The sequence below is a fragment of the Cricetulus griseus genome, chromosome 7, assembly GCF_003668045.3.
Source record: "Cricetulus griseus strain 17A/GY chromosome 7, alternate assembly CriGri-PICRH-1.0, whole genome shotgun sequence".
NCBI lineage: Eukaryota > Metazoa > Chordata > Mammalia > Rodentia > Cricetidae > Cricetulus > Cricetulus griseus.
The window spans coordinates 26,687,445-26,706,966 of record NC_048600.1 but is presented as its reverse complement, the minus strand read 5'-3'; the positions used below and the strand labels follow the sequence as shown (position 1 = coordinate 26,706,966).

The 19,522-nt window shown below is 48.0% G+C and overlaps 1 protein-coding gene and 1 non-coding gene across 3 annotated transcripts; both read right to left on the bottom strand.

The window, feature by feature from the left end:
- Positions 1–230: 230 nt before the first annotated feature.
- Odc1 (ornithine decarboxylase 1) lies at positions 231–6,695 on the bottom strand. 2 transcript variants are annotated; one of them, XM_027424681.2, is made up of 11 exons: positions 6,474–6,695; positions 4,456–4,550; positions 4,249–4,381; positions 3,814–3,987; positions 3,493–3,665; positions 3,107–3,323; positions 2,870–2,953; positions 2,129–2,282; positions 1,933–2,045; positions 1,625–1,839; positions 231–1,100 (listed from the first exon to the last, which is right to left on the bottom strand). In XM_027424681.2, the coding sequence occupies exons 3-11, from the start codon at positions 4,348–4,350 to the stop codon at positions 956–958; spliced, it is 1,377 nt and encodes a 458-aa protein (XP_027280482.1). In that variant the 5' UTR covers positions 4,351–4,381; positions 4,456–4,550; positions 6,474–6,695; the 3' UTR covers positions 231–955. The 2 variants fall into 2 exon arrangements, with proteins under 2 accessions (XP_027280482.1, XP_027280481.1); XM_027424680.2 differs by having other exon boundaries at positions 4,249–4,366; positions 6,474–6,693.
- Positions 5,227–5,358, bottom strand: LOC113836617. Its single transcript, XR_003487015.1, has one exon. It is a non-coding gene; the product is annotated as a small nucleolar RNA SNORA42/SNORA80 family (small nucleolar RNA).
- Positions 6,696–19,522: the final 12,827 nt, after the last annotated feature.

The following is a 19,522-nucleotide window of genomic DNA, read 5'->3' as shown; positions in this document are numbered from 1 at the left end:
TGTGGCTTTCCTCAGGCTACACCTAACCTTTTGAGGTAGGGCCTATTGTGTAGCCACACTGGTCAAGACTCCCAGAGCAGGGATTACAGGCTGTGACCGTCTCTCCTGAGCTACATGTTTTCAAGGGTAACTAGTTTAACAGCCTGCCACTTTTTTTCAGAGAGGAGCAGATATGTGAATTGAATAAAAATTATAAAAGGTCAATGGTCAAAGAAGGATTTACAACACAGTAGTTGCTGCTGTTGAGATTTATTACAGGAAGTTGATTGCCAAGTGCTGTATGATACTTCCAACTGTTACTAGGTGGTGATGCAGGCGAAGTCAAGGGTTGAGGAACATTCAAGGCTTCTGCAGGCAAGGTTCAAAAAGCCTTAGATGCCTTCCCTGGGGTGTGGCCAGGATATCAGGTCGCTAGGCAGATGACGTTCCTCACCAACTTCACAGCCAAGTACACACTTTAAGGACTGGCTAGGCAAACTGATGCTGTGTAGAGGGTATAGCCTTGTCCCATCCACCTTTTCCTTCTCTGCTATGTTTGGACTCACTCGTATGACTACAGCAGCCTGTGCAGGAAGTGTGTCCCTTCTTTAAGGGACATTGCAAACATTCCCTGATGCCCAATTATTTCAAGATAGTTTATTTTCAAAATGGGTCACAACATTAGCTTTTGGCCCATTCTGCCAAATGTACAAGCTACAAATGCTTGCTCAGTGGCTGAGGGGCACACGTTAGTATGTCTGAAAAGTGATAAAAATCCATATAAAACAAATATTCAAAGTTTCCATAGGAACACAGGTAAGTGTGACCCATCTCCTAGCCTTCCATACTTCATCTGTGCCAAGCCCTACTCTGTAGTTACAAAGTCATTTCAAAACTAACAGTAATTAAGTTAAATGGTCCCCCCAAATCCCTTAATTCAAGCTAAACTTGAAGGTAAGAGCTACAAGAATGGCATCTACACATTGATACTAGCAGAAGCACAGGCTGCTGGATGACGGTCCATCCCGCTCTCCTGGGCACAAGAGATGGGCAGAGTGCCAACATCCTGCTCTTCCACTTCTGGTGGGAAGCCATGGTTCTGGATCTGCTTCATAAGCTGCCTGAAAACAATAAAGTAGCATAGTTAAAACCCAAGCACTGACAGCATGCCCTTTGTCACTACCACTAGGAAGCAATTCCATGTACCATTTCATAATAGGGAAATTGTGAGTGACATAGGTTAATCTTAATATTCTAGTTACAAAGTAATCTAATTGCTTTTATAAAGTTCTAAGAACTTTCCTAGGGAAACTCCGAAGAACAAACAGAGTTTGAGTTTTTGCCTGTATCTAACTCTAGGTAATCGTTTCTTCTTATCCATTAGACAAAAACCAAGCTCAAATCCCAAAGTACCTTTTTGGGAGACAGGCTAGCCTCAATCAAGTTACAGTCAACGCCAAATCCTGAACTGATCCTCCTCCTTCAGCCTATCATGCTGTTTTTTCCCCACTCACCATGGGTGTATTTGTGAACCAGGGACAGAATCCAACGGCTCTGGCTCACGGTAGGCAAATAAATGTTCCACTACTGAACAACCCAGACATCTATGCTTGGGAGAAACACAAGCATGCACAATCTCACTCACCACATTGGCCTCGACATCACATAGTAGATAGAAGGCCTCTGGAACCCGTTGAAAGTAGATGCAGCAGCAACAGTGTATGCACCCATGTTCTCAAAGAGCATCCAATCACCCACATGCATTTCAGGCAGATTACAGCGCTCCACAATCCGGTCAAGGCCATCGCATGTTGGTCCCCAGATGCTGGATGAGTAATACTTCTCATCTGGCTTGGGTCTCTGCATGAAGACAGACATTGTTCCTTAACATCCCCGAATCCTGTTCCCTTTAATATCTCCTCACTGCTATGGGAGAGCAGTCTCAGAACTTACCTTCGGCAGCAGGGGCTTCACATGTGCATGATCGTAAAGAATGCAGTTAAATGACCCATACACTCCATCATTCACATAATACATGAAGGTTTGCTCACTGGACTCATCTTCATCTAGAAAGACAGACCAGCCTTAATTACCACCCATCGAATCAACTTCCAGTTATCCTTCATGATTCATCCTCATTACCACATACCGTCAGAGCCCTTCGATACGATTTTCTTGGCTATGATATTGACTGCCAGTGTGAAAGCTGAGGCAACGTAGTATCTGCCTGGCTCGGCTATAACTCTCACTCCAGAGTCTGGCGGGAAGTACTTGTCCAGAGCTGGGTTGATAACACTGGTGATCTAAGAAGGAGAGGGAGTGGCCACTCATTACTCAGTTCATACAGACCACAAAGATGGCATTGCTGTGTTAAAGGACAGGACATGACATGAGCCTAGGAGCTGGCACCAGCAGGATGTCAACAGGTAACATCTTATCTCCATGGAAACCAGTCTACACACCACTTTATTTCCCATTCTCAGGACCTGCCTCTATCTTTTTAAGACACTATATTGTTTTATTAAACAATTACAAAACAGGGGCCAAGTGCCAGAATTTTTTGCTGGATGCCAATAAGATAAAATCCCTTCCACTCTGCCTAACTCACATAATTGTACAATAGTAACACAAGCACCAGACAATGGCTTCACTTCCTGAGACTGAACATTAAAAATAGGGGAGCCAGAAGGATTCATTCCAAGTTCAGGGCCAGCCTGATTACAAAATGAGACCCCCCTGTCTCAAAAATAACTCAGTGAAAACACCAGGTCATGTACTTTCATGCCTGTTTGGCCCCTTTTGGTATCTGTGAAAACATTTAATTTTATACCACACCAAATGGAACTTGCTAATAAAAGAGCCCCTGTAGGTTATTGATGCTGTAAATTACCTCTTCAAATTTAAGCTTCGTATCCTCAGATCCAGGAAAGCCACCACCAATATCAAGCAGATACATGCTGAAACCAACTTCTGTCTAGAACCAAGAAAAATTCAGAAGTCAGATTCCTAATAAAAATGCACGCACATAGCAGATAGTTTAAATCTATAATACAGAAAAGGCGTCGTAAGAAAGGCTCATCCTAGACTCAGACTGGTTATCTCAGACAGCCCTCCAATGAGTACTCACTCCCATGTCAAAGACACAGCGGGCATCCGACAAGGCCTGGACGAAGGTCTCAGGGTCAGTACATCCACTCCCCACGTGGAAGCTGACACCAATGACATCAATATTTAGCTCTTTTGCCCGTTCCAAGAGAAGCCTGCTGGTTCTGAGTGTGGCACCAAACTTTACACTGAGTCGACACACTGCTTTAGAATCGTCAGTGGCGATCCGCAAAACCAACCTGGATGGACAGACGTATACATCAAATAAGTATTCCATCCACACACCAGAGAACCTGTCCTGAGTGTGGTTCGTGTCTAGCCAGGGCTTAACCTCGTTCTACCATGTGTGGGAACACAAAATGGGAATTTAGTTTGCCTAACGAGGCCAGCCTTTGCTCTCAGACTCACTTGGCCTTTGGATGTGCTCTGGCGACCTTCATTAACTCAACTTCACTGTCAAAAGTCATCATCTGGACTCCATTGCTGGCGGCATACTTGATCTGAGACACTTGCTTACATGGATTTGCATAGATGATCCTCTCGGGAGGCACTCCAAGGCCCTGTACCAACTGTATCTCAGTCTGAAAGAGAAGGTGGGTGTTGGGTTATATACCGGCTGGATAGTCCCATGAACAAAAAGCACATGAAGATGTCGTGTGTACTCCAGCCCTTTAACCCTTACTGCCCAAGACACAACTGGTGCCTGCCCTGGGGTGACAGCAGGCTTACCTTGCTTGCACAGTCAAAACCTGTTCCAATGGCAGCTAGGGTGTTCACTACAGCTCTGCTGTCATTACTTTTGACTGCATAAAAGGGAGTGACCCGGGGGAGAGCTTTTAGCCATCTTAGGTGTTTCTTCAGAACGTCTCCAAGGTCCGCCACATAAAAAGCATCCTTGTCATCCTGGAATGAGAGGGGTGTTCAGTCCTGCTACTAGTATGCCACACTGAAAACCCTTTCCTTTCCTCCCTCCATCCAATCCTCTCCCTGCTGGCAGGGAGACACAGCATGGGCACCAACCACCACCACTACCACCACCACCACCACCACCAGGCAATCCACAGTCAATTCAAGTCTAGATTCTCTGACAAGTCATGAAGACATGCTCACTCCCGTCGTGCTGGGAACTAAGCCTAGCTGTGGACATGGGCTTCCCATACTTACAGAGGAATACACTTCATTAATTTTTTGGTCCAGAATGTCCTTGGCAGTAAAGCCTTCATCGAGGATATGGCAGTCAAACTCTTCCTTATTGAAGCTGTTCATGGCTCTCGGTGTGCCTCTGAAACAGAGGAAGCTGTAAGCGAGGGTGAATTCACTTAAAGCCTTAGCAGTGATTCAACACCACCCAAGTATAAACGGAATACTTACACAAAAAACTCTAGAGATGGGATTCAGTTATGGCCAGTTCCTCCCAAGGCACACTATCCAGGAACTTCCGAACTCCTTGGAGTGGTGGAAGCGTCCTGACGGATACAAACACATGATATTGCTATCTCCCTTGGAATCTTACCATTAAAAGGTTAGACACTGCAACCACATACCACAGTAAGTGGGCGGAATAAAGTGCCCAAGACAAGAAGGTCAACAGTGGGGTGGGCGGGCATCCCAGTGTCTAGGTGAGCCCTTAGTACCCTAATACAGAGTCTACATTGGACACTACAGCTCTGCTCCTCACAAGGGACACCTCAATCCCTAACCCTCTCCAAAACAGCATGTGGGTTATTTCTGAGCCACTCCAGCTCTTCAGAAATTTCAAAGGGTATTACAGTAAAACACACAGCCTTGTAAACATCTTATCTCTTCCCACTGGGCTAAGCTATGTTAATGATTTTTACTGAATGATTCATGAAAATTTCCATAAGGAAACTTTCATACACTAGCATTTAAAAGGAAAGAAAACCTTCAGGTCACAGTATACTGTTACAGTTACCTTATCAGAAATCAGTATTCTAGAGTCTGTATTGCCTACCAAATGATCACTTCTGGGAATCCAACTGTCCTCAAATGCCTTCCGCTTGGTTATGGGTAGTAACCATATGGTAGGACTTTTGGCTAACTTTAAGAGCACCACACCGGAATAAAAGCTGTCTTGGTCTTATGAAATGGACACCAGCCAGTGGCCAGGTAAAGGTTTTTTTTTCCTGTGTGACCCACTTCAGTGCCAGCAGCCTACAGGCAGAGGCCGGGCAATGGTTAGGAGCCAGTTTGCTCTAGCATGGGACACTATGAGAGGCCTAGGGTGACAAGCCTGCCATAAATCCAAATCCATGCATGGTAAAACAGGCTTTAAGGCCGGGGGTTTAATCCCAGCACTCGGGAGGCAGAGGCAGGAGGATCTGTGAGTTCGAGGCCAGCCTGGTCTCCAGAGCGAGAGCCAGGATAGGCTCCAAAGCTACAGAGAAACCCTGTCTCGAAAAAACAAACAAACAAACAAACAAAACAGGCTTTAAGCCTCCATTTAATGAGACTAATGGTGCTGTCAACTTCATTAGTTGCTTAAACCACTCCTAAGTGAAGGCCAGAGGAGCGCCAGCCAACTCCTGTCTGCCTATGTGTCTACCATTTACAACTGATGAATAGGCTCTGGGAATAACTTTAGGTCTTAAACCTGGAAATCTTTGAGATACCACTCACTTGCCTTTCTGTATCTCTTAACATTTACGTGAAATAATTAAAATACATAGAACCTGAAAAATGTTCCTAACACCTTTTGGACTGGGCGTAGCTAAATCGTTAACCGAACTCAGTCAGCACCAGAGAGTAACTCTAGAAGACATACAAGCCAATTAAAAGAATTCCACCAGTCACATTCTGCCCGATCTTATATTTGAATAAAATGAGCCACTGCATTCTTTGTCCTCTCCCAGACATCCTTGACAGGCTCTGGCCCCCTCACTTTTACAGTTACTGAGGATTCCGAGCCGGGCTTCTAAACATGCACGCCGGACAGCCGGGCTTCTCCTAAACCACTAAGTCATCCCAGGAGTGCTAATTCCAAGTCACAGCCGGTGGGCATCCATCAGCAGTGACTCCCGGACTAAATTTAGGTCTAGCAACTTCTACGTCGGCTCTGCTCTGTACACGTAGCGAAACCAAAGAAAGCGGCAGGGAGCTGCAGGGAGGACTGCTGCCGGCGGCCGCGCTCCCCTGCACCTGCCGCGGGCTTGCCCTCCATCCTCGCCGGTGGAGCGCAGAGCCGGGCTGACGCCAAGAGAGCTCCCGTGGGCGTCGCAAGGGTTTGCAGCCACGGGTCAGGAACCGCTGCCTTCCTTCCGGGCGGCAGCGGCTCGCAAGGTCACCGGCCCCGGGGCCACGTGTCCCTTGCGGGCGGCAGCAGCCGGGGCCTCGCGACACGTGGCCGCACATCCCTCCCGCGCCCCGCTCACCTCACAGCGCACGGACGCTGCCGGCCAGCCCCATGGAGACGCCGCCGCCGAAGAACCCCGAGGAGCTCCGGGCCGTCCGCCGCCGCCCCGTCAGCCGCCTCGTCGAGCCCGCCGCAGACGCTGGCCCGAGGTGGCACCGAGCAGCTGGCTGAGGGCGGGCGGACGGCGGCGGCCGCTGCAGGGACTGACAAAGCCCGACGGCGCGACGCGCCACTACTTATACGCTGAGCACGTCGTCATGGAGACGCACCAGCTCAAACCAGCCGCGATCGGTTCCGGCCGGGAGGCGCGGGGAGGGGCGGGGGATCCGCGGCGGCCAACCCCGGGCCGGGCGCCGAGGGGCGGGAGGGGCGCGGGCCACGCGCGTCAGTGCGGGGGGGGCGCCCAGCGCGCGTGCCCGCCCCCGGGGGGCCTCCGCTCGCCCCCGCGCGCGCGCGCCCCGTCCCGCCCGGCCTCGTGCCGGACACGCCCTGCGGCAGGCACGCGCACGCGCAGCAAGCCACCGAGGCCGGCCTGCCAGCACGCCGCAGGGCCCTATGGGCAGCGGGCGGGAGCCTGCCGACTCCTGCGCGCACGCGCCTGCTCGCTGTCCCCCTCACCCCTGCACACTTCCCCAATGGCGCGACCCAGGCTTGGGAGACTAGCAAAGTTTATTCCCGGCTTTGCATTCTGCACGTGGTGCTCTCTAGCGGGACAGGCGGGCCATGAGTCTGGTGCAGGCCACGTAGACAACGTGGCGCGCAGACTGACCCTGCTTCCCGGCCCCGCACGACTAGCAGTTATGGGGGCATCTTCCAACCACAGCATAGGCACCAGTTGCATGCTAAAAAAAATAGGGGCGAGTTAAGAGGCTGTGGGGTTTTCAGCCACCCACCGTCCCCTTTTATTCTGTTGGATGGAGTTAAACCAGTAGTCGTTCGGGTTAGCTACACCTAATGCGCTTTGGGAAGTCTCCAATGAACTTGTATCCCCGCTAAAGTCACATTGATAGGGAACAAGTGGGACTGATGGCTACTTGTATATGCAGTATTGTAAGACAAATTGTTACTATGTATACGCTGTTAATGGTTGGTTCTCTCCCAGAGCAGATACACCAAAGGTATATCTATCAGCAACAACTAACTTGAAGAAACAAAGAAATAAAGAAAGAAATCGTTTGACTTAGCTTTTTCTAGGGCCTGAGCAAAGCCTGGTGACACACTCCTTTAATCCTAGCACTATGGAGCAATTAAATAAACAGTTTAGCTTTTTCTAAGGCCTAAGCAGAGCCTGAAGACACACTTTTAATCCTCAGAAGGCAGAGGCAGGCAGATGTCTATAAGTTTTTTTTTTTTTTTTTTTTTTTTGGGGGGGGGTCCGAGACCGGGTTTCTCTGTGGCTTTGGAGGCTATCCTGTAACTAGCTCTTATAGACCATGTTGGTCTCTGCCTCCTGGGTGGCACCACTGCCTGGGTGGATCTCTGAAAGTTTGAGACAGCCTAATCTACAAAGTGTTCCACACCCACTCAAGGCTAGGTAGTAAGACACTGTCTTTAAAAAAACTACGGAAAAACAAAACAAACAACAAAAAAGCAAACAGCCAGCCGGGTGTTGGTAGCGCACGCCTTAAATCCCAGAGGCAGAGGGAGGCAGATCTCTGTGAGTTCGAGGCCAGCCTGGTCTGCAAGAGCTAGTTCCAGAAACCCTGTCTCGAAAAACAGAAACAAACAAACAAACAAAAAGCCACTGGCTTTTCTGCAGAGGAATCCATGATCTATCTCTGCTCCCAAGTTGTTGGGCAGTTTTGTGTAAGAACCCCTCTCGCCCCCCCCCTTCTTGGTCTCATATACCTAAGGGTCTTTTACACCCACAAAGTCCTGGGTGGAAACTCTGGGTACCCATTTTTAGACTCCCGTGAATATCTGTTAAATGAGTGCATGAATGTTTGAAAGAATGATCTGCTTCTCCCTGAATCATGACTTCTGCAGAAATGAGAGCCACAAGTGTCATACAAGACGAATACACAATGGCATGATGGGCATTGCACTCTTCTTTTGGGCACCTTGCTTTACCTTATTTTGATATAATCCTGGAACAGTCATTGTATGCTAAGAGCAGGAGAAAGGTGTGGACCCTCCCCCTCCCCCTTTTTTTTCCAAGACAGGATTTCTCTGTGTAGCTTTGTAGACCAGGCTGGCCTCAAACTCACAGAGATCCTCTGCCTCCTGAGAGCTGGGATCAAAGGCGTGTACCACCACAGCCTGGTGTGGGACCCCCCCCCCCCCTTAGCTTATCTTTTCTCCCCTAAGGATGAGATGAACTGTTGGAACCCATCAGAGTACATACAGCCTGAAGCACTTGGGGAGGCATCGTTGTGTCTGTGATGGGAGATCCTTGCTGTGGCTTTAGATTTAGAAACTTTAACTGGAAGGGGGGACAGAAAGGTCTTCATCCAGAAGGCAGGAGACCATGCCATCCCACATGAGCTACTACGGCCCAATCACAACTCCCTGTGCCACAACCCACCCAGACATTCCAACTCCTGCCCAAGTGCTGTGTTTCCCCCCCCACTTCCCGGGGAGGTAAGGCCTTCCTCGTGATGCAGCTGACTGTCAGGGTGGGGGCAGAAGGTAGGAAAGGAGGGGCCCACTTCCTGGGGTTCTGGCCCTGCTGGCTGGTGGAGGACAGGCTCCAGCTAGGAGAGGCCCCCAAAGCCGGTCTGAAGGGAGCTGTGCTTGAGTCATAACACTCATCTACTAACCTGCATTCAAGAAGATAGGCCAGTGGTGACTAAACCCATTCTTAGTCAAGCGAGTGAGTGGCCTTACTTTCGTCAATGTGTTTTCATCCGGTTCCTCCCTTCCCTCCCCATTTTCCTTAAGAGAAAATCAACAAAGGCTTGGCTACCGCTCAACACAAGAGTGCTTACCCCCTTTCTCGTGGGGGGCCACTTGAGGCCCTGAGTTCCATTGCCAGTGCCCCCCTGAGCTGTTGTGTTTGGCTGGTGTAGAGTCACTGAAGAATAAATGAGGGTTGTTCCCAGTCACTGTTCTACATTGTGGACTATCTCTGACTTTCTTAGAGACTCTCAGAACTTGACCATGATGATGCCCTGGACCTCACTCCCCTTCTTGGGTGTGCAAGCTTAGTGTCTACAAGTAGGGATGGCTGGGCCAAATGAGAACTCAGGCCCATATACACTGAAGTTCTAAAAACCCTAACTTTATTTCTTTTTGTTTTTGTTTTTTGTTTTTGTTTTTGTTTTTCTTTTTTTTCTTTTGGTTTTTCCGAGACAGGGTTTCTCTGTGGCTTTGGAGGCTGTCCTGGAACTAGCTCTTGTAGACCAAGTGTTATGTTTTTATTTAAAAGGAGGAAAAGAGAAAGCTGCAAGATGAGACATGTTAACTAGTTTATTATATGGCCCGGCAGAGTAGGGAGACTAAGAGAGAAGAGGAACAGGGGTAAAGGCTGACCGCCACGGCCAGTTGCCATAGAGAGGCAGAGAGAGCACGTAGGTGGGAGAAGAGAAGAGCAGAGAAGGAGTGAGCAGAGAGTAGAGAAGCGGCGTCAAGAGAGGAAGCAGAGAGAGAGCAGCATAAAGAAAGGAAGCAGAGAGAGAGTAAAGCAGGAAAGTTGGAGCTTTTAAAGGGAAGACTGTGAGTGCACACTGAGGTTCCACGCATGCCCAGAGTCCTCATGCCTGGTGGGTGAGGTAGCACGTTTTCTTGTGCGTGCCCTGACCGTTGTCAGGGGGCAGGGTCTGTCTCTTAAAGAGGTAGAGCCATATTCTGCCTCCCTGATCTACATTCTAGAAAGAGCAAACTGAAGTTCTCAATACTAGGCCACATAAAGAAATGAGCACATGCTCAGTGATGATGGCGAATGCCTTTAATCCCAGCACTCAGGCGGCAGAGGCAGGCAGAGCTCTGTGATTTCAAGACCAGCCTGGTCTATAAGAGCTAGCTCCAGGACAGCCTCCAAAGCCACAGAGAAACCCTGTCTCAAAACAGCCCCCCACCAAAAAAGAAATGAGCACATGTCCTGCTAAAGGTGCACAATCCATGATACCTGGGCAATGGAGGCCAGTCACTGAACAATCAAATCACACCTTGATATTTGACCAAAAATAGTGTTTCACTGCTATTACTCACCAATGCTAGACTTGCCCTGGAATTGTGTTAAGTGGCTCCCTCCAAGGCAGAAAGTGTGCCGCCTCTGCTGATAATCCAAATGATGTGCCCAAGGCAAGGAAGGCAACTTCCAGGGAGTCCCTCCTTCCTCTGAGCAATGGTAGCATCATCAGGGACAATGGCACTCCTCCAAAATAGCTCTGCTAAGCATCAGACACCTATGCATATGTGGAAGTCTCAGGGTATTTTTATTATAAAGAATGAAGTTACATCCAGGCCCCACTTCACCCAGCCCTGCTAGAGCTTCCTAGGAAAGGACCAGACAGCAAGCCCAGTAGTGAAAATGGGGACAGGACTTATTGGAGCTCAAGAGATCTCAGGGGCAGGTCAGTGGCTACACAGGACATGGCAATGAAGTAACCCTGTCCTGAGGTCCATTTTAGTGGCATATTGGTGGTACCTGGCAATTCTTTGCTTCCCATACCATTGCCAGTTGGTGGACTAAAGTCTAAATGCCAGTACATATGTCCCAAGTGGGCATTAAGATATGTTACCTTTCATGTAGAGTAGGTTACCTTTCATGACAGCAGGTTTGAGAACTGGCTGTGACTTGTGTCCACCAGTGGCTTTGTAGTCCACAGAGTCACTGTGACCCACTCATTGGAGTCTGTTCCATCACCCGCTTAGTCTCATTGTCTAGACACTGCCCCGAAGATGGGTACCTTCATCTTCCTGCCCCTGTTCCTCCATTCTCCCTTTAAGGTCAGCACCATAATCTATTACTGACTCTGTAAGTCCAGTTTCTAACCCTCAACCCGACCCACAGAAGTCAGTGTGTATTGTTCTGTTGTAACCAGGGCTAGATGAGGCTGTAGCTCAGTGGTAGAGTGACATGCACAAAGCCCTGGGTTCAGTCCCCAACATTACATAAAACCAGGCATGGTGGTATGTCTGTCACGCCAGCACTTGGGAGGTGTACGCAAGAGAATTGTAAGTTCAAGGCCATCCTTGGCAACAAAGAGACCTTGTCTCAAAAACAAAGCAAAGCAGTCAAAATATAAGCAACACCCCCCAACACACAAACAAATATGGTCATCATGAATGGCCCAGTGGATAAAGGAGTTTACCACCAAGCCTGTGTTTAAACCTGAGTTTAATCCCCAAACCTACATGAAGGAAGGAGAGAAGCCCTGTGTACACTGTGGCAATCACATGTAAAAACCACACACATAAACACAGTAAGTGTAAACAACAAAACTAGAATTGACTTTAAAAGGCATCTGTGCTGTGTGAGCCTCTGGCTGCTAAGAATTCCTTTCTCATTCAATGTGTTCTCTGGAAGTAAGGACACAGAACCTGGGTAGTCATCCTTGGGTGGTGCTCTCATTCTGTATGTCTGGGGAGCTCCTGCAGTATGTGAGGGACATACTGCTAGATTCCTGAGGGTCTGCCAAGCACCTATAGAAGGCTCAACTTCTGATAATTAAAGAAAATGGCGTCTTTGCTTGTATTTTCTCCCAAGTGCCCAGTGATGCCCACAAGGCACATCTCTGCTGGGTTTTGCCTCATTCCATTTTTTGCTGGAGCCACACCCTTGTGGGCCCCACCTCTGGGAAGCCCCAGAGCTAGCAAGCTTCCCTCTTCCTTCTGTGGCAGTGAACAGTGCCTGGATGGCCCTTGCACAATAGGGAATCTTCAGGAAGGTTAGTGCTCTTTCCGGAGATAGTATGCATTCCTGGCAAGTCATGGCCAAGAACACCTTGAGGGGCTGCTAGGAAGAGATCATGTGAGTGAGCACAGCAGAGCAGGGGGAGGAGCATGACTGGACAAGGAGACTTGGAATACATCTCCATTTCTCTATACTTCTATGCCAGGACTCTAACAGGCCCGAAGAAGAAAGAGATGAGCCCAAGAAGTGTCCATTCTGTTTTCAAATTTAATTTTATCTATTATTGTTGTTATGGGGAGTGCACATACATGAACTACAGTGTACATATGGAGATCAGAGGACAGCCATCAGTAGTGGGTGTCTCTCCTTCTACCATGTGAGTCCCAGGCACCAAACTCAGGCTGTCACTGTTGGCGGCAGGCACTCTTACCTACTGAGCCATTCACCAGCTCCAGAAGACTCCGTTCCTGAGTAGTTCATGTTCAGAGGGGAGGCCTAGCTTCAGGATTTTGCTCTGTTGTGTCAGTCACCAGGACCCAAAGACAGAGGCATCAGAAATAACAGAAAAGATGAGCTGGGCTTAAGAGAAGTTTAAACAAAACAGGAGTGAGTTGAAAAGGTCCAGGGCAAAGATAAGTCTTGTGAGTGCAAAAACCTATCCATGCCCAACTCTTCTCTGGGAGAGGGTGTACGTTGTGGACTGTGTGAGCAGCAGCCCCTATTCCAGCCTCCTCTGCCTCATGAGTGCTGGGATTAAAAGCATGCACGACCACTACCAGGCCTCCAGCCTCCTTTTTCATGGCCTCAACTTATAGTTCCCATCAGGCCTAGTGAGTGTAGAAGGCAAGAGCCCCACCAAAGGAAGACTCAAAATCTCAGCATTTTGTGCCTGGATTATCCAGGGCCCAAGCAGACTGCTTGATGAAGGGGTGGCCAGGAAAATCTCACAGTTGTAGAGCCTAGCACCTGGGCTGGTGACAGAAGGGAGTGAAGTCCCCACAGGGCTGCAGCAGGCCCTGAGCTGACCAGTGGGAATTACACTCACAGATGAGCTCTTCTTGGAGGGAGCTTGAACCACCTAAGGGAGAGGGAGAGAAATAGGGCTGTCCTCTCCAAGTGAACTTGAAAGCCAGCAGGTTGAGGACAGGCTCTGCCCATTCCCAAAAACATGTTCAAATCTTTCTAGCTATTTCCCCTAGATTTCCTAATGTATTCCAATGAGCCCCTGGGGACTTTTCAAGTTGGCTTGAACAACCATGAAAATCAAAACAAACCCTGTTGTCCCTTGTTTCATTCTCAGACATTGAAAGAGGGGTTCTTTTTTATACCATTGAAAACTCACTGCTCAGGGGCTGGAGAAAGAAGACTTGATACTTAAGAGCACTAGTTGCTCTTCCAGAGGACCTGAGTTCAATTCCCAGCACCTATACGGCAGCTCACAACTGTCTGTAACTCCAATTCTAGGGGATTCAACACCTTCATACCAATGCACATAAAATGAATCTAAATAAATTATTCAAAACTACTGAAAGACACTGCCCCCCCCCACCCCCGAGGCTCAGGCCCCCAGGTCTTGGTCCAGGACCTCGGCCACCCCAATCACCGGGCGAAGGTGAAAGCTTGATGCAAACAACACGAGGCTTTATTGTAGTTGTTTAATGAGCTAACCCCATGTTAGTTATGGCCTTTCATCTATCTACCATGGCGGATGGCTAGGAAAGATGCTGCGAAGCCACTGCATAGAGATCTTTGTTTTTGTTTTTGTTTTTCGAGACAGGGTTTCTCTGTGGCTTTTGGAGGCTGTCCTGGAACTAGCTCTTGTAGACCAGGCTGGTCTCGAACTCACAGAGATCCACCTGCCTCTTCCTCCCGAGTGCTGGGATTAAAGGCGTGTGCCACCAACGCCCAGTTTGCATAAAGATTTTATTGGGCATCGTAAGGGGAGTGTCTAGGGGTATGCTCAGGCTCAGGATTGGTGTGCCTACAAGCTTGGAGGGTTTGCCCTGTGTTGATTGGTCAACTGGTTGTTATGACCCATAGGCCCTCCCAGGGTGGTTGCTATGCTCTGCGCGTCATTGCTGTGTGCTTGTCCGTAAAGCACACCCTCCCCCCCAGTACAGCATAGTACCACCAGCTAACTTCTGATTGGTTCCTTGCCACGAGGCAGGCATCTGACCTCCTAGTGACCAAGGCAAGGTCAGGCAAGCACGTGCTAGGCTGTTATGGCTGCTGAAATGGGGAGCTGGTCCCTTCACTATGGAGGACCCAGGTTCAGTTCCCAGCACCCACATGGAGGCTCATACATGTCATTCATTCCTGGGGCTTTGGGTTCCATGAGCATCTGCACATGCATAGTGCACATAAACTCATGCAGGCACACATGCATAAAAATAAAAACAGTTCCTTTTTATTTTGTTTTTTTTGAGGCAAGGTTTCTTTGTGTGTAGCTCTGGCTATCCTGGAACCAGCTCAGTAGACCAGTCTGGCCCCAAACTCACAGAGAATCACCTTCCTCTGCCTCCCAAATGCTGGGATTAAAGGTGTACACCACCACCTCTCAGCCAGTTCCTTTTTTTTTCCTCCCAAGATAGGGTTTCTCTGTGTAGCTTTGGAGCCTGTCCTGGAACTAGCTCTTGTAGACCAGGCTGGCCTTGAACTCACAGAGATCTTCCTGACTCTGCCTCCCAAGTGCTGGGATTAAAGGTGTGTGCTACCAAAGACTGGCTCAGTTCCTTTTTTGAAATAAGAGAAAAAAAAAAAAGACTCACTGTGTCTCCAATCCCATTTCTCCTCTTTCCAAAGTAATAATCCCCTGTTCCTACTCAATGTGCTATCCCAACTTATCTGGTGCACCCCTCCACTCTTCGCAGACAGCAGGCATTTGTAGGCAGGTGGCCTTCTTCCTTATAGCTATTCTTGGTGGGACCTAGGGGTCTGCAGGTGAGATGTGAATGGGCAACACCTCCATGGAGGAAGGGACAGGAAGGCTGAGTATGGGCAAAATCAACTTCAGCTCCTCAGTGGGATGGCCAGTGAACACCTGACATGTCAGGGTCTGAAGAGATGGCTCCTCCAACAGTCCAGGGAGGCAGCTACAGCAGACAATTATTTCTAATGTCTCAAAACTGGGCACACACCCCAATATCAAAGGTCTCCTCTTATCTGTGCCTCTCTCTGGGCCATACCTCAATATTCAACTGGGTTGGGCCTGCCTGGCAGGCTTGTGATAGGCCAAGTCCTACAGCAGGCAAATCAAACTCTGTTTCTTTGCATTCACATACCTGTAGTATCATCATTCTTTTCAAATGTCATGACAGCTGAAGCCATGGATCACCCAGGCACAGGGCTCCAAGGTGGAGTGGCCGATACTTAGAACTGTTGGTGCTAAAACTAGAAGAGTCCTGGGTGAGCCAGGATGAGCCGGTCAGCTTGCTGAAAGACTAGAGCCAGTAAGAAACTCATTCACAGATGAACACACGGGGCAAAGCCTGTGAATCAGGACCTGGCAGTGGGACTGGCAGTTCTCAACATTAATTTTGGTGCAGAATCCTCTATGACAGCAGAAGTCATGCAAATGTGAGGTTCCATGCACACCATCAAAGTGCATAACCACAGCCATTGTGCAGAACAAAGGAGCGTTCTCAGGGAGAGCTGTTTTATCAGCACATTGTTAGAGTTGATGGGCGAGATGATAATAACAAGCAGGGCAACTGTGAGTCCAGCTTATGATCTACAGACAATGCCTTTCCTTATTGCAGGCAGTACCCACTGTCCCGCCCTTCCTGAACCATGGCTCCTGGGTGCCCAGAATACACTAAGGTGAGTTTGGCATGGCTTGCAGTGCAGCTTAGGGGAGTCTTTGCACCTTTCTGAGTCTTGCAGGGTTTTTGGTGGGACTTGGTTTTGGGCCAAGTCGAAGCTCAACTCCCGTCTGTTCCCTCCCTTCCTTGTACCTGCTTTGGTATCTACAGGGTGCCAAGGCCCACACTTGGAACACCTTTCTAATAGGACATTGAGGATTGACACAGGCCTCATCTCAAAGGCAAGGAGCCCCAGGGGTGGGATTCTTGGGGGACTCTGTCTCTGGCATCCTTGGGATTGTATGCTCTTAGCCATACCCATCTTGCCTGGTGTCTGTTTCTCTGATGAGTTGGAGCTTGGCATGTAGCTAGGTGTGCTGCCATCATCATCCCATGGGTGAGATGAAGCACTATTTATGGATGATGGTGTTCTCTCTTCCCTGCACCCACCAAGCTCTTGGGAAAACATACAGAGATGCCAATCCCCGTACTTCACATCCTATTCTACATAGAATGAGCAAAGGTAGACATAGGTCCCAGTGATATTTAAGTAGGGCACAGACTCTGATTCAGTGCTTTCAAGTATCCTGGTTTGGCTAACAGTCTCAGGCTACCCTCCTTCTTTCATCTCCTGGCCCCCACCCCCTTCTTTGCACCCCATCTCCTTCCAGAACACACTTGCCTGAACCCAGGCCTATCCCGCACACCAACCTCAGAGGTTCTTGGGCACTAGCTGCCAGTGTTCCTTGTGGCAAGTATGCATGGCTTTGGTTCCAACAAAAGAATAATACTCAGAAATGCTTCTAGCTGGGTACAGAGCAGTAGGAAACAAGGGGTAAGGCATGGGTGGTTCAAGTCCTTCAAAAAACATGTTTGCTCGGAGCTGCAGAGTCAGCTCCTCAGGTAACAGTGCGTATTGCTCTTGCAAAGGACCTGAATTTGGTTCCCAGCATTCAAGGTATCTTACCACCGCCTGTAACTCCAGCTCCAGTGGCTCCAACACCTTCTTCTGGCCTCCATGGGTACCTGCACTCATATGCACATACCCAACTACAGACACATGTGCATACACATAATTTTTAAAAAATGAATGAAGCCAGTGTGATGGCATATGACTTTAATCCCTGCACTGGGAAGGCAGAGGTAGGAAGATTTATGGAACAAGGGCTACATACTGAGACCCTACCTCAAAAAATCAAAACAAAACAAGTGAATTAATAAAAAATTTAAATGTATTTGCTTAGGTTGTTGAGCTGTGACAGTAGCTGTCTCAGGTATATCTAGGAGAGGATTTTGATGAATACAATGTAGCAGCAGGTATCAAAGGGCTAAAAGATACATGTCCTACCATCTGGTAACCCTGCTTGGAAGGTGTTTGTATGAAGTTTTTGAACTCTGTTCACTTTAGGGCTCCATTTTGTTGTTTTTAATTTTTGGAGATAGGGTATTACTATGTAGCCCAGATTCTAACTCTTATCTCCTGCCTCTACTACCCCAAGTGCAGGGAGTATAGGTGTGCACTACCTTGTCTGGCCTGAAACACATGTGGAATTTTATAATTAAAAAGGGCTCTCTGAGGGCTGGTGAGAAGGCTCAGCCATTAAGAGCACTGGATGCTCTTCCAGAGGATCCAGGTTCAATTCCCAGCACCCACATGGCAGCTCATAACTGTCCCCAGTTCCAGGGGATCCAATACCCTCACAACAATGCATATAAAATAGTTATTTTAAAAAAGGGCTATATGAAAAAAAGGAAAGAAAAAAGGGTCTAGTTATTTTTAAAAAAAAGGGCTATATGAAAAAAAGGAAAGAAAAAAGGGTCTATATGAAGATATCATTTATAATAATCAAACATTAGGAATACTCCAAATAGCCGACAAGAATGACACGGGCAGGCGATTCTATAGGCAGGGGAAGAAGCGATGTCTAGTAGAGGGAGGTGGAAATGTATCTATCCTGGATGAGTTGGAACTTATGACATTCTGCCTGTCCCAACTGGATTACAAACACATGCCACCATGCCCTGATTTACTTAGTCTTTTTGTTTGTTTGTTTGTTTTTGAGACAGGGCTTCTTTGTGACTTTGGAGCCTTTCCTGGAGCTAGCACAGTAGACCAAGCTGGCCTCAAAATCAGAGATCTGTCTCTGCCTTATGAGTGCTAGGATAAAAGGCCTGCACCAGCAACACACAGCTTGATTTACTTAGTCTTTTTTTTTTTTATTTACTTAGTCTTTAGCATTGATTTTTGTATTATTATTTTTGATATCTCACTATGTAGCCCTGGATAGCCTGGCACTCCCTGCCATCTCAGGCAGGCCTGGAACTTACAGAGATCTGCCTACCACTACCTCCCTCCTGAGTGCTGGTACTAAAAACCTGCTCTCGGAGAGGCACTTTATTTTCAAACTAACTAGATGAAGGGCCTCCTCCAGGCCTCACGATGAATTTGGATACTTCATTGCTACAATGAAACTTACAGACAGGCATTGCTTCCTAGGTGAATTTGGATACTTCATTGCTACAATGAAACTTGTGGAGAAAGAAATTGTTTACTAGGGTGAATTTGGATACTTCATTGCTACAATAAAACTTACGGAGACAGGGATTGTTTCCTATCTTTGGTAGTGTTTGCACACTTAGAGTAGTTACTTTTCTTTGTGCTTCTGAGAAGTAAAAAGCTTCTTTCATTGCTGTGTGGACTGTGGCGGAGTGGCGAAATTGTTACTAAATGTCAGGTTAACACAGGAAACATAATAGCCATTTTAGGCCCATCAGGATTTGGGCTTTTTTGTTTGTTTGTTTTCTCAGGCTGGCCTTGAAATAGCTGAGGATAACCTAATTCTCCTGGCTTCACAACTCTCCTCCCAGTGCTGGGGTTGTAGGCAAGCCCATTTTATATGGGGCTGGTGATTGAACCAGGAGCTTTGTGCCTGCTAGAAAGGCACCCTGCCAACTGAGCTAGATTCCCAGATGATTTTTATTCTTTTGTTGTTTTGTTTTGAGATGGGGTTTTTCTATGTAGTACTGGTTGTCCTGGAACTTGCTCTGTAGCCCAGGCTGGCCTGGAACTCACAAACATCTATCTGTCTCTGTCTCCTAAATCCTGGGATTAAAGGTGTATGCTACCCACCTTTAATCCCAGCATTTAGGAGGCAGAGGCAGGCGGATCTCTGTGAGTTCCAGGCCAGCCTGGTCTACAGAGCTAGTTCTAGGATAGGCTCCAAGCAATACAGAGAAACCCTATCTCAAAAACAGACAAACAACAAAAACAAAACAAAGGTGTATGCTACCATGCCTGCAATTTTTGTTAATTCTTAAAATAAAATTTAAAAATTTAGTGTGTTTATATGTATACATGTGCTTGCATATATGTACATCCATGCATGCAGAAAGACACATCAGCCTCACTAAGTTTAATAACCAGGACCTACACGTGAAAGGGGAGAACTGACTCCTACAATTGTTCCCTGA